The following is a 15,339-nucleotide window of genomic DNA, read 5'->3' as shown; positions in this document are numbered from 1 at the left end:
AGCTCCGAGTAATCAGGCAAACAGCAATCACTGATGGCTATCCGGTTCATCCGATAGGTGTAATGTATATATTTCAAATTAAAGAGCAGCCAAAAGTCGGTAGCCACTGTGACCAATCAGTACCAATGAAGGAATTTTCATTCCTGGGTGATATTTCACTCTACAATGGAATACATTTCCGGAAATTTAGACAAGAATGTTACAAAAAAATGCGTAATATTTACACTCTGAAATTTTTGCATTGACATCATCCGTTGTATAAGAGACAAAGTTGAAAACTCGAAAAAATAGGGGCTAAAAGGGAATAGCGTGGGCTATCGAGCCATATGCATTGGGCTAGTTGAATGAAGGAACATATCAGTGCCGCAGGACCTTCATCTACCCAAATATTGCAGCACCAATCTGATATTTCTTCGCCGCTACAATTCCTTAATCTCACGAAGACAATCGCCTATCCAGGACTGTGTCACACCGTTCTCTTTGCTCTCAACCTATTCCTCCGCACTCAATTACAAAAATTCTGAGCCAGAACTATGCACTTGATCTAATGTTAATTTACATATAAATTTATCAATAAATATCATGATGCGTACTATATCCTAATTTTACAGAGGTGGAATGAGATATATTATTTTCATACAAAATTAAAAAAGAGAGTGAAAAACATTTAAGCGCTATTAAAAATGTTTTAAAATTAGCTACGTATGGGTGAAAATGTACAGTTTCCATTACTCGGCCGTGCCATAAAAAAATAACAAAAAATTGATCAAGCTTCGATCATGAAAAGTGCCGAAGTGCCGAATTTCGATGTTAAACTTTAGTAAGCATAATTATAGAGATAATCCAATTGATAAGAAATTCATCACTTTAAGTGTCCTAACAATCAATCTGAGAAGATACTTCGAAAATAGAAGCGAAAATTCTTTATTTCTTTTCCAAATACGGCTACATAAGTGATCTAAACAATGATCATGTGAATTAATGAACGTACAAAAAATTTCTGTCATCTCATACCAAAACTTAAATGGATAATGTTAAAAATTTTTTTAATGCTACACAGCGATCAAGGGACTATTTCCTACAATTAATACGGTGATAAAAATAATACTTCGAAAAAAAGAAGCGATAATTCTTAATTTATTTTCCTAATACAACTACATATTAGTTATAAAAAACGATCATTTGAATTAATGAACCTAAATAACTATTTGAATTCTAATATTCAAACCCAAATGGATTATGGTACAATTTTGGGGACAAAGGGACAGTATAATACAGCATATTTCTAACCTGTTTTCAAAACTATTATTTATTGTGTTAAAAAAGCAATGTGCAAGTATCCTAGGAGGGGCGTGATGGAATTTAAATAAAAAAATAAATTCAATTAAATCAAGCTGAATTGTTAAAACAAATTTTTGTGCAACGCATAAATTTACAGATTGATTTTGTATCTTACAAATGAAAATATCTCACCCTTTGTTGATTGTTATTCATCTTGAACAAACCTTTTGTTAATGTCTTTAATGCTAGCATCCCATTTTGACATACTATAAGAGAAGAGATAAATAAAGTCATCACCTTTAAAACCCAAAGGCCTCTGATAGCCCATGCATTCCATGCGTTCGCCTTTCATTTCCTAAATAAAAAAAATCCGGCGCGTGTATAGTGTGGCGCGTGTCTCCCAATGTCAAAGGCCAACTCGCCGATTAAATTTTTTGCTGAGATGCAGAATAGATATCGCTCGTCTCTTGGTTGGAGCAAGGTATATAAGAATGATCACGGAGGCTGGACGTCACTTCGGGACAAGATGTGGTCTCCTCTGATCATCTTCCTCGTTGGTGAGTATCGAATATTCGCACTCGATAGCCTGGAAACCAACACTATGTCAAGTTTAAAAAACTTTGCACTCTCATTAATCATGAAATTGATAAGCAATAATTTGATATGCATATTTGCAGTGCAACGAATTCTGCATTGATCATTGTAATGAGTGTCAGGTCCTATTTAAGTTTGTGTGAAGTATATTAACTCAAATAAGAACGATTGATAATTCTCCATGTTCGAAAGAAAGTGAATGAGAAATTTGTGCTATCGCGTTAGTTACCCAGGAAGTGAAATTATAAAAATGCAAACCAAATGATGGAACGAAAAGACTCAGTTAAATTATCATTGCTATTGAATCACCCGTTGAGTCCCTGTAGCTAATCCCTTAAGGTGCACTTGTGCACTGGGATCAAAAAAATTGTTGGTAACCTAAGTTACCGTACGGTGTCACTCATGTTTAAATGAAAATAAGAAATTAAATTACATTGGTTAGAAGCTAAAACCACATATTTCTTTTTCCGTTGCAGTTGGGCTGTCAACGGCCGAAAATGGTGAGTACTTACTCCAATCTGAATTTACCGTTTCTTTTTTTGGGCGCAATTTAGATTTGCGAATATTCGAGTGCATTGTCCTGGGGTAATAGTCTACGTGCTCTCTCCCCGCAGCCTGGAAACCTGGGTATGAGTACAAGTACCAGATCAAGGGCAGGACACTTGCTGCCCTTCATCAGGTGGCCGACAAATACGTCGGCGTGATGAGTCGGGCGACTCTCACTCTCCAGCCCCAGAGTTCTAGTGCCGTCGTCGCCAGGGTGAGTATGCACGTCTCGGAAAAAAGACGGGTCTCGAAAATTACCACCCCTTGACACCGGGGCATAATACAAGCCGTCTTTCCCCACAGATCTCAGATGCCCAGTACTCTCCGGTGCAAGCCTCGCTTCCCGGAGGATGGGCGTCTAGGATCCCGGAGAAGGAGCTCAACTACAGGTCGCTCCCGCTCTCCAGCAAGCCGTTCCAGATTAAGTTCAAGAACGGAGTTGTAAGTAACGGTCGTTCCGTACCATCTCCCGACGATATGCGACACTCTCTTACGCACATCCAATCCTCCCGCTTTCACAGGTGGATGGGCTGGTGGTGAGCAAAGATCTGTCCAACCCAGAGGTGAACCTCATCAAGAGTGTGGTGAGTCAACTGCAGGTCGACACCCGCGGTGAGAACGAAATCAAGTGGCCGCATGGAAGTCAGGCACCCAAGAGGCCCAGCGAAAGCGTTTTCCGCGCCATGGAGGTGAGTAGTGCGTCCTTTGGGAAACCACGATACTCCTGGACACGAGCATATAACGAAATGATTCTTTTCTCTTCAGGACACCGTGACCGGTGAGTGCGAGGTCATGTACGACATCTCTCCTCTGCCCTTGTACGCCACGCAAGTTACTCCGGAACTCGTGCCCATGCCCGAGCTCCGCGGAGAAGGCCGATTCTACGACATCGTAAAGACGAAAAACTTCAGTAATTGCGACAAGAGGGTCGCTTACCACTACGGTTTCACCGGCCTTACCGATTGGGAACCAGCAGACAACCAGATGGGGCAATTCTTTTCCGTGAGTATCCAACCGCGACTGTCGGGAGATCACCTCGCCGATGAGTCTTGCAAGCTTAACTAAGCATAGCTTCCTTTTACAGCGCTCGGCCGTCAGCAGAATTGTGGTATCCGGATCTCTGAAAGAGTACACCATCCAGTCTTCCGTTTCCTGGAACAAGGTCGTCCTCAGCCCGGCCATGTACAACGCCCAGAATGGCATGGTGGCCAGTCGCATGAATGTAACCCTGGTTTCTAGGCGGTCGAGCTCCGGATCCCCTCCATCCGTGCCCAATCCTCACAACGTCAAGGATTTGGTCTACGACTACAATGACCCATTCTCTTCTGATCATGGCTCCGGATCCAGCAGTGGATCTGGAAGGAGCTACGGAAAGGGATATGGAAAAGGAAGTGGCAGAAATTCCACCGATTCATCGAGCGAGAGCAACTCCAGTAGCGATAACGACAGTTCGGACAGTCAGAGTAACAGCCAAGAGAGCGGCAGCAGCAGCAGTGACAGCACCGAAGAAGTCGACAGGCCCGGACAGAAGCGCCAGATCCCTAACCGATTTCGTCGATCCGCATCCCAAAAGAACAAGAACGCCAGCAGCGGGAGCAGCAGCAGCAGCAGCGAGGACGACAGCGACGACAGCGTGAGCAATGGACAGGGTAGCAGCAGCAGTGAGAGCGACAGCGACAGCGAGAACAGCAGCAGCGGCTCAAGCAGCAGCGGTAGCAGCAGCAGTTCCGAGAGCAGCAACTCAAGCTCCGAGAGCAACAGCTCTGACAGCGGCAGCAGTGGTTCGAGCGACAGTTCCAGCTCCAGCAGCGACGAAGGTAGCTTCAGCAGCGGCTCCAGTAGCTCCAGTTCTAGCTCCAGCTCCAGCGAAGAGCATAATCCGAGACCCGGAATGAACAAGGCCCCTAAGATCCCGCTTCTCCCCTACTTCGTCGGGTATCAAGGAAGTGCAATCCCGACCTCAAAAGACATCGAACCCGTCTCCGCAGTCAAGAAGCTCTGCTCTCAGATCGCATCCGAGCTCCAGACTCCTAGCAGCATTCCTCAGAAGGCTACTCTTTCCAAGTTCGCCATCGTCGTCCGCCTCGTCCGCACAATGAGTGTCGAGCAGCTCCAGAAGGCAACTTCTCAGATCTACGCGCCCATCAAGTCCTCCGGAGAAAATCCATGGTGAGTCGTCACGCAGCCGTGATCGCCAATCCCCACCTGCTCGTGTTTACCGGAGAAGCGAGCATAGCTTTTTCACTCGCTTCATTGGTGCATTCCCGCGTCATTCATATATAGTCCGTCGTGTGTGAATTCGTCCCTTGTTCGAGGCTGCAGCAATCTAACCGGTAACCGTTTCTGAACACAGGACCGTTTTCCGTGATGCAGCCGCCGCCGCCGCGACCGGACCCTGCCTCACCACCATCAAGGATTGGATCAAATCCAAGAAGATCACCTATGAGGAGGCCGCAGAGATCATCGCCACTGTTGCCACCAGCACCAGGACCCCAACTGCAGAATTCCTCCACACTCTCTTCGTGAGTTTTCAATGCACATGATCAACACCCTCCCGAGTGCCCTGGGGCCAGTGCTTCTAATCGTTCATTTCATCTTATAGGCCCTGGCCACGAGCCCCGAAGTCACCAAGCAGGCTTTCTTGAATTCCACCGCCATTCTTTCCTTCGCCAACCTCGCACGCAAGGCTCAGGTGAACAACGCCACGGCCCACAACCTCTTCCCCGTGCACGCTTTCGGGCGACTCTCTCCCATCAACCCCAAGGCCATCACCGAAAAGTACATTCCGTACATGGCTAAGCAGCTTCGCTCCGCCGTCAAGGATGGAGACAGCCACAAAATCCAGGTGTACATCCGAGCCCTGGGAAATCTCGGCCACCCCAAGATCCTCAGCGTCTTTGAGCCATACCTCGAAGGCCAAGAGTCCATGTCTACGTTCCAGAGGACTCTAATGGTCACCTCACTCAACAAGCTTGCCAAGGTATTCCCTCAGGTCGCTCGCCGAGTACTTTTCAACGTATACCAAAACCTAGGAGAAGCCCACGAAGTGCGTTGCGCCGCCGTCATCGTCCTCATGAGGACCGCCCCTCCCGCCTTCATGCTCCAGAGGATGGCCGAATTCACCAACCGGGATATTAGCCTCCAGGTCACCTCCGTGGTTAAATCTGCCATCCAATCCGCCTCGGTTCTCCAAGGCCCTCATCACCACGAATTGTAAGTTTACATATCGCTGCGGGTTATGCGATCTCCAGGATGTGTCAGGTACAGCGTGTTCTCTGGATTTCAGTAAAATGAACGCCCAGGCTGCCGTCAACCTGCTCAATCCCAAGCCCCTCGGAATGCACTACTCCCACCAATACCTCCGGAGCTACATGGTAAAGGAATTGGGACTGGCATACAGAACAGAACTCAGTTGGATTGGAAGCTCCGACGGACTCACTCCATCCAGCATGTTCTTCTCCAACCGCTACAACATCGGCGGGTGGAAATTGCAGACCATGACCGTAAGTCAAACATCAAAACGTCTACGCCATCGAGACCTCATCCCTCAGAGGATTTTGCGTAATCGAACGTTTCCCCTTTACAGCTGAGTGCGATGACTTCCAGTTTCAACGACCTCGCCGATGCCATCAGCGACCAGTTCGAAGACTCCGACTCGTCCAGCAGTGGAAAGCACTCCGGAAAGTCGGGCAGCAGCGGAAAGGCGTCGTCCGGCAGCGGAAGCGGCAGCCACAGCCCATTCACCACGGAGAAGATCGCAGAGATGCTCAATATCGAGCAGACCGATTACCAACAGCCCGAAGGAAACCTCCTCGTTCGCTACATGGGAGCCACCAGGTTTTTCACCTACGACAATGACACCATCAACAGCCTCCCATCCCGTAAGTATTCCGAATGGCGGATCCCTAGAGCGCCTTCCTTTTGTCATCGTCTCAAATAACCTCCTCTTTCACCAGTTTTGAAATCCGCCGCCTCCAGCCTTCGCTCCGGACACCGCTTTAACTACAACAAGCTGTACAACCAGTTCGCCATGACCTTGGCGTTCCCCACTGAAACCGGTCTACCGTTCGTCTACTCCATCAAAGTACCTACCTACATTTCCCTCAGGGGCGAAGTCCAAGCCAAGACTCACCCTGACATGGCCAGTGGCTCCCGAGGATCCGTCAGGTGCCCCGAGACCGTCAACTCCACCGCCAGCCTTCATTTGGTGTAAGTCTCATTCTTCGGATTGAGTGTCAGCTTATCTTCTACGAATGGCCGGAAGGATTCGAACGGGCACTAATTACACTCTTCTTCGCCAACAGGTACTCCACGCGCATGACCGCCAAGATCAGCTTCGTTGCTCCTCTGACGCACACTCGCTACATCGCCGGTCTTGAGAAGAACATCCAGATCAACTTGCCGATCAAGGCCTCTTTCGACTACGACAGCGAGAACTCCCAGGCCTCGGTCACCCTCAAGCCGCTCACCACCAGTCGCGACTCCCAAATCTTCCACTATAGCAACATCCCGTACACGGCTAAGCACAACATTCTCGACCTCACCCCTGTCAGCCAGGGAAGCTCGTACAAGACCATCCACGTGCGCGAGCCTATGCAAGTAAGGACCGGTGATCTGTCAGGTCAAGTGTCTCCAAATCATTACTACTCACGCTGTTTCTCACAACCCTCTTTTCGTCAATAACAGTTCGAGTCCACCGTCGGCAAGGACAGCACTGGATTCGCTTTCCGCGTCAAGTACACCACGGAGCAGACCTATTTGGACTGGGAATGGCTCTTCGAAAAGGCTCAACGCCACGACGCCATGTCTTTCTTGCTCTACCCGTGGGCCGAACGGACCATCAAGTACAACAACATCAACGTCATCTTCGACCCTCAGAGGAGCAGTAGCAAATCCGTCACCCTCACCGCCTCCTACGGTAAGTTTCCCTTGTTTTATCGATGCGTCTTCCTTCAGACGCATTAACCCTCGCTCAGCGCGCCTTTCCTCTCGTTTTCGGTCGCAACCCTCAAGCTATTTCCTAACCTTCCACAGATGACGACTCCGATGACTCCTCGTCCTCCTCATCCGGTTACGATTCCAACGAATCGGATTCGCAATCCAACGAGAGTCACAGCCCCAAGGGCAAGTCATCCAGCGGAAAGGGAATGAAGTCGTCGTACAGCGGTAGCGGAGCCGGATCGCTCAGCAGCGGAATGGCAAACCCGTCCACCTCCAAGCCAATCAGCGGAAAGAGGCAGCAGGAATTCCTCATGAGGGTCTCTTCTGGAATCCGAAGTATGACGGTGTTCATCGAATCTCTCGATTTGGGTACATGACTTCCTCACGTTCTTACGGCATAATGTATTTCCGCAATTTCAGATAGTACCGCACGCGTCATCGACATCGCCATTGAATTCGATGGCAGCAAAAACATAGCCTACGTGGCCACCGCAGCTTGTGCCTCCAGTGAGGTTGACGATACCACGCGGAACCTCTTCTATTTCTACAAGTCTCCGACATACGGCAACTCCAAATCTTACGAGGTAATTTCCTCCTCGCGCAATTGACTCCTCCGGTGGCTTGTCTCCTTCGCTCACACTCATCATTCTCCATTTCCTCAGGTATGCGCCGCCGCTAAAGGGAAGTGGCCCAACGTCCCACTCATGAGCTTCGCAAAGGCTCTCAGAAGCAACCCCACCTCATACGTCAACGCTGAGATCAGTTTCGGCGAAAAGTGTGGATCCGGGGCATCGCAAATCAGCATCTCGGTGAGCTTCGTCACGTACTCATTTATATTTTTACCTTATCGAAGCAAGACAAGTCGTAAAAATTGAAATATTTCCTCTTCTCAGGCCAAGGCTGAACAGAGCCAGGAACGGAAAGAGTATATCCGACACCTGCCAATGGCCCAAAAATGCTTGGCCCAGGCTCAGTCCGGAATCTACCTCGAGCCCGCATGCCGCAACCTCACAGCACAGGCTGAGTTCTTGGATAGTTGCAGCGTCAACATCCACACTGAGAAGGTTGGCTCTCGTCCACTTCAATTAATTCCCCTTCAAACTAACAAGCTATCCTGATAACAATTGGGCTCTCAATCTCTTTCCAGCTTCCATCCGCCTTCAAAAACATCACCTATAAGGCATACTCCTTGGCAAGATATTTCGGCTATCCGTACCTCGATGAGAACACCGTCAACGTGCACAACAAAGAAGGAAAATACTCTTTCGAGATGAACTTTGAGCCTGACTTGAAGGCCGTCAACGTTTCCGTTTCTGCCCCAACACTCGAAGCCGACTTCAACCTTGTGCGCGTCAACCAATGGGTGAGACCTCTGGTCGTAAAGCATCCCAACTGGCCCGCCACCGACCGATTCCTCACCACCGCCCTCCACGGACAGTGGTCCGGTAAGTTGAAACTTTGAAGAAACCTCTATTCATTTCTTTCGTCGGCAACTTTGAAGCATCTGTTTATTCCTCTCCTCTCCTCTCTTGGCCTCAGCCCCTTGCGGCTTGAATCGCGTGTCCGTCACAACCTTCGACAACAAGACCTACCCCATTAACCTCGGGAAATGCTGGCACGTCATGATGACCCCTCAACCAGAAGAAGAAGGAGATTCCTCCAGCTCCAGCAGCAGCTCCGATCCCACCGACGAGGTCACCATCCTCGCCCGAGATTACAGCTCCCACCAGAAGGTGCGACCACCAACCCACTTCTCTCACTCTCTCGTTACAACGTTCGATTGCCTCCGAAAGAAACCCGCCTCATTCATGCACTCATTCCCTTCTTTAGGAACTGAAGGTAATCCTTGGAGATGACGTCTTTGATTTGAAACCCTCCGGATCCTCCCAATCAAAACACTCTTCCGAGAGCGGAGACGCTGACGGAACCGTGTACTTCAACCAGAAGCAGCGCAGCGTATCCCAGCGAAAGATTAACCAGGTCACCGACTCCGACGGCGAAATTCTCGCTTTCTGGTACGCCATCCCGAGTGGAGAGGTGATCTTGGAGGCTCCACAGCACGAATTGTCCATCATTTACAACGGAGAAGCCGCTTGGATCGAGGTACGAAATCCATTTTCGGGACTCGCTCGCTTTTCAGTTCTCTCAGTCCAACTTACTTTCCTTTCCTACATTCGTCCGGCATTCCGCTCACCTGTGTGATGATTCGCAGGCTGGCTCCACCTACCGCGGCGACGTAATCGGTCTTTGCGGAACGTACGACAGCGAACCCGCCACTGACTTCACCTCCCCGAAGAACTGCATCCTTGCGGAGCCCAAGATGTTCGCCGCATCCTACGCCGTTCCCGACCAATCCTGCCAGGGAGGAGCCAAGGAGATGCAGCGCCGAGCTGCCTCTGCCCCATGCTTCGAGCAGACCGTCACTCCTCATGACGTTATCAGTGAAGACGACCACAATGCCGGATATTCTTCTTCCCGATCCTCCAAATCCTCCTCCAAGGGGTCCCAATCCCGCTCCACCAAGACTTCCGGCTCCAACTCCGGCTGCACCCATCACCGAACGAAGATCATCGAGCAGGGTAGTCAGACGTGTTTCTCCATGCGGCCGTTGCCTACCTGTGCGCAGAACTGCCGTGCCAGCGGGAAGGTCGAAAAGAGCGTAAGTTTCCCGGTCTTTCCTTCCGTCCACCTGGAAGCACCCTATCGAACGGCCCGATTTTATCTGTCCATTCTCTTTACAGGTGCCGGTCCACTGTGTGGCCAACTCCTCTGCCAGTCGTCACTTCGTGGAGATGGTAAAGAAGGGAGCCAACCCTGACTTCAGCCGCAAGGAAACCACCAAGACTATCAAGATCAGCGTTCCCGAGTCTTGCACTTCCAACTGAATCCGAAAGGATTTATTTGCCTGAATAAATTATTCCGTTTTTTTTGAGCATCCCAAAAATGTAAAAAAATAATAATAAAATCCAGGTTTTCAAACCGTTTTTGATCATACTCTTTTTGAGATGTTTCCTTACATTTACCCAAGGTTTTGCGTATGTTTTCAAGGTGGAATATCATTGAGCATCATTTGACTTATGTGGAATATGATGAGTATGAATGGGGACGCTGCTTTTTGGGAATTTGGTTTTGATAATAGCTTGGCGATCATTCCTGCGTACATGAACACCTCCCTTGCAAAATAAGAATGTTTATAATGAATTAATATATAATAATGAATATGTAATTATTTAAAAATTACATGGTTTATACCCTGTTATCCGTGCTTAATATCTCTGAAATTTTATTCGCCGTTATTTTGTAGCGTCTCTCAGGGTATGGTATCCTTTGACGGTATTGACGTGCGGAAAAACAGGAGAGCAGACGCAAATATGCAAATTTGTGCACGTATTTTTTTATAAAAATATTCTCTACCCCTGTACTTCTGCGACCCACATATATATGAGGCATGATATCATGATATGCATATCACATATATGTATGGGTGTATATATATATATATATATAAAAATATATATATATATATATATATATATATATATATATATATATATATATATATACATATATATCTATATATATACCTGTACAAAGATATTTCTGTTTTGTCCATCATATTTGGTGAAGTTGGGGGGGAATTCGTAAAATCAGTTAGGTTTGCTGATGACCAAGCTTTAGTTTGTCCGTCAGCCAAGGGGCGGCAAGCATTGCTTAGTGAATTGTAAATTCAGTGCGACAGATATGGGATGAAAATCAATATTAATAAAACAAAGGTTATGCGATTTTCGAGAAAGAAAAAGGCTAAGCTTAACATTAAAATAGGAGGGCAAAAACTAGAGCAGGTAAAACAGTTTACGTATCTCGGTACTGCTTTGAACCAACACGGTCAAAGTAGTAGGGACATAAGGAGAAGAATTGCGCTAAGCAAAGAGGCTTTCACAAGGAGGATGGAGTTGATGACGGGGACGTTGAGTAAGGATGTTAAGAAAAGACTCGTAAAAACTTTGATATGGAGCCTAACTCTGTACGGCGCGGAAACTTGGTCATTGAAGCAGGAGGATAGACGTAGACTGGAGGCTTTTGAAAGGTCGGTGTGGAGAAGAATGGAGAAGGTAACTGGACAGAGAAGAAAACAAACGAGGAAGTACTTGTTATGGTGGGCGAAGAGAGGGGTTTGCTGGGAGCAATCCTACGGAGGCAGGAAAAGTGGCTGAAAGGGGTATTGACCGGCAGCAGGATGGTGAAGACTGTGATAGAGGGGAGAATGTTGGGCAAAAGAGGAAAGGGAAGGAACAGGATAGGGATGTTGGACGGGATGAAGGGAGGAAGAAAGTACTCAGAGATGAAGAGGGACCTGATATAGAGTAGGATGATGGATTTTGTCTTTTGTTAGGAGTAATAAAATGTTTGTTTGTAGTTGTGTCCATCCAAAAACCTACCTTAACCGGTAGATTACCTTAAAAAAATATATATATGTATGTGTATATGTATATATATATATATATATATATATATATATATATTAATTAATTCGAAATGGAAGACTCTTCAGAGCCACTCAAATATATTAAAACACAGATGTAGATTTTTATAATATTAAAAAACCAGGAAAGGACACTGTCATATGTAGTTTCTACGCTTGACGGCATGACCGTCGTCATTGGCATAAAGTTTTTGGGGAAAAGCGGATAGGACAGGTGCGGGGGAAGGATGAGGGAAGGAGTGGTAAAAATCCAATAGGAAATTGACAAGCGGGGGGAAAGTATTATTAGGCAGATATTGGATTCATTTATCGGTCTTTGTTTAGCCAAGGGGTTTCAAATTAATTGAGAACCCAGATATGCGCCATCTCACGGGTTCTCACTTCTCACGCCAAGTCCTCACTGCACGACAATTCTCATTGCCTCAATAGTTGTTACATCTCACTACACCTATATTCCCCACGAATGAGGCTTAGAAGGCCAAAAATATTAACTCTACCTACGAACTACCCCACATATCCCTTCCACAGATTTACTCATCTAACTTTGCCAAATCGTCATCACCAAAAATACTTTCCAATTTAACGACAATATATCTTTGCAAATAAGATGCACTACAATGAGCACGCGTCTGCCTCCTTCGATGCCAATATTTTTATGGTTAACTTTTAGATAACTTTCTCCAACAACAAACCCTATAACCACACCTCTGGGCCCGCTATACATATGACATTTTCCTCCCTTGACCCACTGAGTCGAAATTATACCCTCTGCCAACATTGTCAACTCGGATTCTTTAACTTCTAATGTATCTGACTTGAACATCACTTTTCTAGATATCAATATCCACCTCAAGGACAATAAGATTAACACCTCAGTCCACATTTTAACGACCAACAACCAACAGTACGCCCAGTTCAATAGTTTCTCCCCATGATATCATAATTAATAATGAGCATAGATTAATAATCGGTGGCGATTTTAATGTTCCCACAGTAGATTGGTATTCGTACAGTTTTATAAATGGAGGTAAAGACAAGGATTTATGCGAGTCCCTCTTATTGACGTTCACCTCAAATTCCCTACATCAATTAGTCACTTCACCAACAAGGGGAAAGAACATTCTTGATCTACAGGTATTAGCTAATAATATACCCGAAAGGGTCTTAAATGTAGGAGTTATTGATGGAATCAGTGATCACAGGGCTGTAAACGCTAAATTTTCCCTAAGCGTAGAAAAAGTTAACAAACCTAAGAGAAAAATTTATTTATTCAATAAAGCTGACTATGATGGCTTAAAACGTGAGTTAAACTGTTCTTTAGATTTGACGAATTAAGCAAAACTAGGAGTGTCGAGGATACCTGGAATAATTTTCTTGCGATAACACGTTCAGCAATACAGAGATTCATACCTAGTAAATATATAAGAGAGAATAAGGAACCCCGTTGGTACAACTCGTTCGCTCGTTCGCTCGTACTAGTTAGGAAATCACTAAGACGGCAAAGGGCGTGCCATGCCAGAATGAAAAACGCGGTTAAAGATTCCTCCCCTGATAAAATCAACGAAACCTTACAGAATTACAAAGCGTCTAGGTCCACTGCCAAGAAGGCTTTCCGGAAGGCGCTAGCGGAATTCAAAAGGAAAAAATTAGGTGAACATTTAAACGATAACCCAAAGATGTTTTGGTCCTACGTCAGGGAAGTGCAGGGAAAAAAGTCCACCGTAAACTCATTGAACAACGAAAAAGGGGATAAAGTTACAAGAGGTTTAGATAAAGCCAACATATTAAACTCATTCTTCCACAGTGTTTTCAACAAATGCTCCCAGAATATAACAGAGAACCTATCAAAAACATTTCTACAGCCAATGCATGCAATCGACTTTTCCACCCGTGGAATAGAGTTACTCCTTAAAAATATCGACCCCAACAAATCTCCGGGACCTGATGAGATACCGGCTCGCGTGTATAAAGAACTGTCGTCTGAAATTACTCCTTATCTTAATATAATATTAAAGAAATCATTAGCAGAAGAAAGCGTGCCAAGCGGCTGGAAGATAGTTCCTGTGACACCCATATTTAAAAATGGAGACCGGGAGGACCCCAGTAATTATAGGCCAATATCGCTCACCTCCATCTCCTATAAGAGTTTTGAGCATATCATTGTTAGTTCAATAATGAGGTACCTGGATAGCCAATATTTATTGATTAATAACCAACACGGGTTCCGTAAAGGTAGATCCTGCGAAACTCAACTCGCACTCTTTGTTCATGATATAATACATTCCGATGAAAGTAATATTCCAGTTGATGCGATATTCCTAGATTTTAAAAAAGCTTTTGATAAAGTCCCTCATTGCAAGTTACTCGCGAAGTTGGAAACTTATGGAATACACGGGAGTGTTATATGCTGGATTAGACAATTAAAAAAAAACCTGTTCAACCCTCCGTCCTGGACAGTGTATCATCCGATACTGTTAAGGTCACGTCGGTTGTACCACAGGGAAATGTCATAGGCCCCCTCTTGTTTTTTATTTACATAAATAACTTCAGCGCCGTGGTCTGAGCAGGCTCCGTCTTTTTGCTGACGATGCGGTGATTTATGGGGACATTCGAAGTCGCAATGACAGAGTCGCGTTAGCTAACGACTTAAATGCAATCCAGACTTGGAGCGATACATGGCAATTGGAATTAAATTTGAAAAAATACGTAGTAATACATTTTTGGGAAAAGAGTAACACCCCCCCATTTAGTTACAAAGTGAATCAAACAGAAATCGCGAGGGTAGATTCCTTTAAATACTTGGGTGTAACAATTACTCACGATCTGTCCTGGGGAAAGCACATACGGGAAATATGCGGTCGTGCTAATAAAAAATTGGGATTTGTAAAAAGAGTGCTGGGTAAATGTGACGAAAAAGTGAAGGAACGATGTTTTCTTGCCAGGTCAGGCCCCACCTAGAGTATGCTGCCAGTATTTAGGGTCCTTAAGAGACAAATTTGATTTCAGAATTGGATCGAGTTCAGCGGAGGGGGGCTAGATTTGTCAAAAATTGCTATGACCAACGCAGTAGCGTAACTACTTTGCTAGAAAATTTAGGCTGGGATTCCCTTACACAGCGGCGTTTACAATATAGAAAAAACTTATTAAAACATTTAAGGATGGGTCATTTTCCGATGACATCAAGAACATAATACGAACCCCAACGTATTACAGGCGGAGGGATCACGAATATAAGATTAGAGAGATTTAATGCAAGATAGACAGGTTTAAAAGGGTCATTTTTACCAAGAACAATAAGAGACCAGAATGCTTGTAATCGAAATCCCCCAGGGGTCGGCTCGACATAATAAGTATTAGCCTACAAGGTAGCGACTGCGCATGGTTATACGATTATATTTATATATTTTTTTCAGGTTCCCCTTGCCTTTCCCGATCCATTTGAGAAACCCTAACCCCCTCATCCCTTACCCTTTCCTCCTGGTGCTGCACCCCCT

At 45.8% G+C, this 15,339-nt stretch overlaps 1 protein-coding gene across 1 annotated transcript; it reads left to right on the top strand.

Moving 5' to 3' along the window:
* Nucleotides 1-1,765: 1,765 nt before the first annotated feature.
* LOC139686041 (vitellogenin-1-like) lies at nt 1,766-10,356 on the top strand. Its single transcript, XM_071583137.1, has 23 exons — nt 1,766-1,838; nt 2,352-2,375; nt 2,490-2,635; nt 2,725-2,862; nt 2,943-3,110; nt 3,187-3,423; nt 3,506-4,590; nt 4,775-4,943; nt 5,024-5,634; nt 5,708-5,924; nt 6,008-6,302; nt 6,378-6,630; nt 6,726-7,020; nt 7,108-7,339; nt 7,456-7,698; nt 7,783-7,946; nt 8,025-8,171; nt 8,256-8,426; nt 8,510-8,807; nt 8,902-9,095; nt 9,193-9,465; nt 9,575-10,021; nt 10,104-10,356. The coding sequence occupies exons 1-23, from the start codon at nt 1,808-1,810 to the stop codon at nt 10,245-10,247; spliced, it is 5,982 nt and encodes a 1,993-aa protein (XP_071439238.1). The 5' UTR covers nt 1,766-1,807; the 3' UTR covers nt 10,248-10,356.
* Nucleotides 10,357-15,339: the final 4,983 nt, after the last annotated feature.

The sequence above is a fragment of the Hetaerina americana genome, unplaced genomic scaffold, assembly GCF_022747635.1.
Source record: "Hetaerina americana unplaced genomic scaffold, ioHetAmer1.1.p SCAF_13, whole genome shotgun sequence".
NCBI lineage: Eukaryota > Metazoa > Arthropoda > Insecta > Odonata > Calopterygidae > Hetaerina > Hetaerina americana.
The sequence above is the reverse complement of the archived record's forward strand: the minus strand, read 5'-3'. Positions and strand labels throughout refer to the sequence as shown.

What these genes read in the sequence shown, in the direction of transcription:
- LOC139686041 (XM_071583137.1), top strand. Translation starts at nt 1,808, where the DNA reads ATGTGGTCTCCTCTGATCATCTTCCTCGTTG. An exon ending in AGATGGGGCAATTCTTTTCC is followed by an intron (nt 3,424 to 3,505) that starts GTGAGTATCCAA and finishes TTCCTTTTACAG; the next exon opens with CGCTCGGCCGTCAGCAGAAT. An exon ending in GCGGGAAGGTCGAAAAGAGC is followed by an intron (nt 10,022 to 10,103) that starts GTAAGTTTCCCG and finishes TTCTCTTTACAG; the next exon opens with GTGCCGGTCCACTGTGTGGC.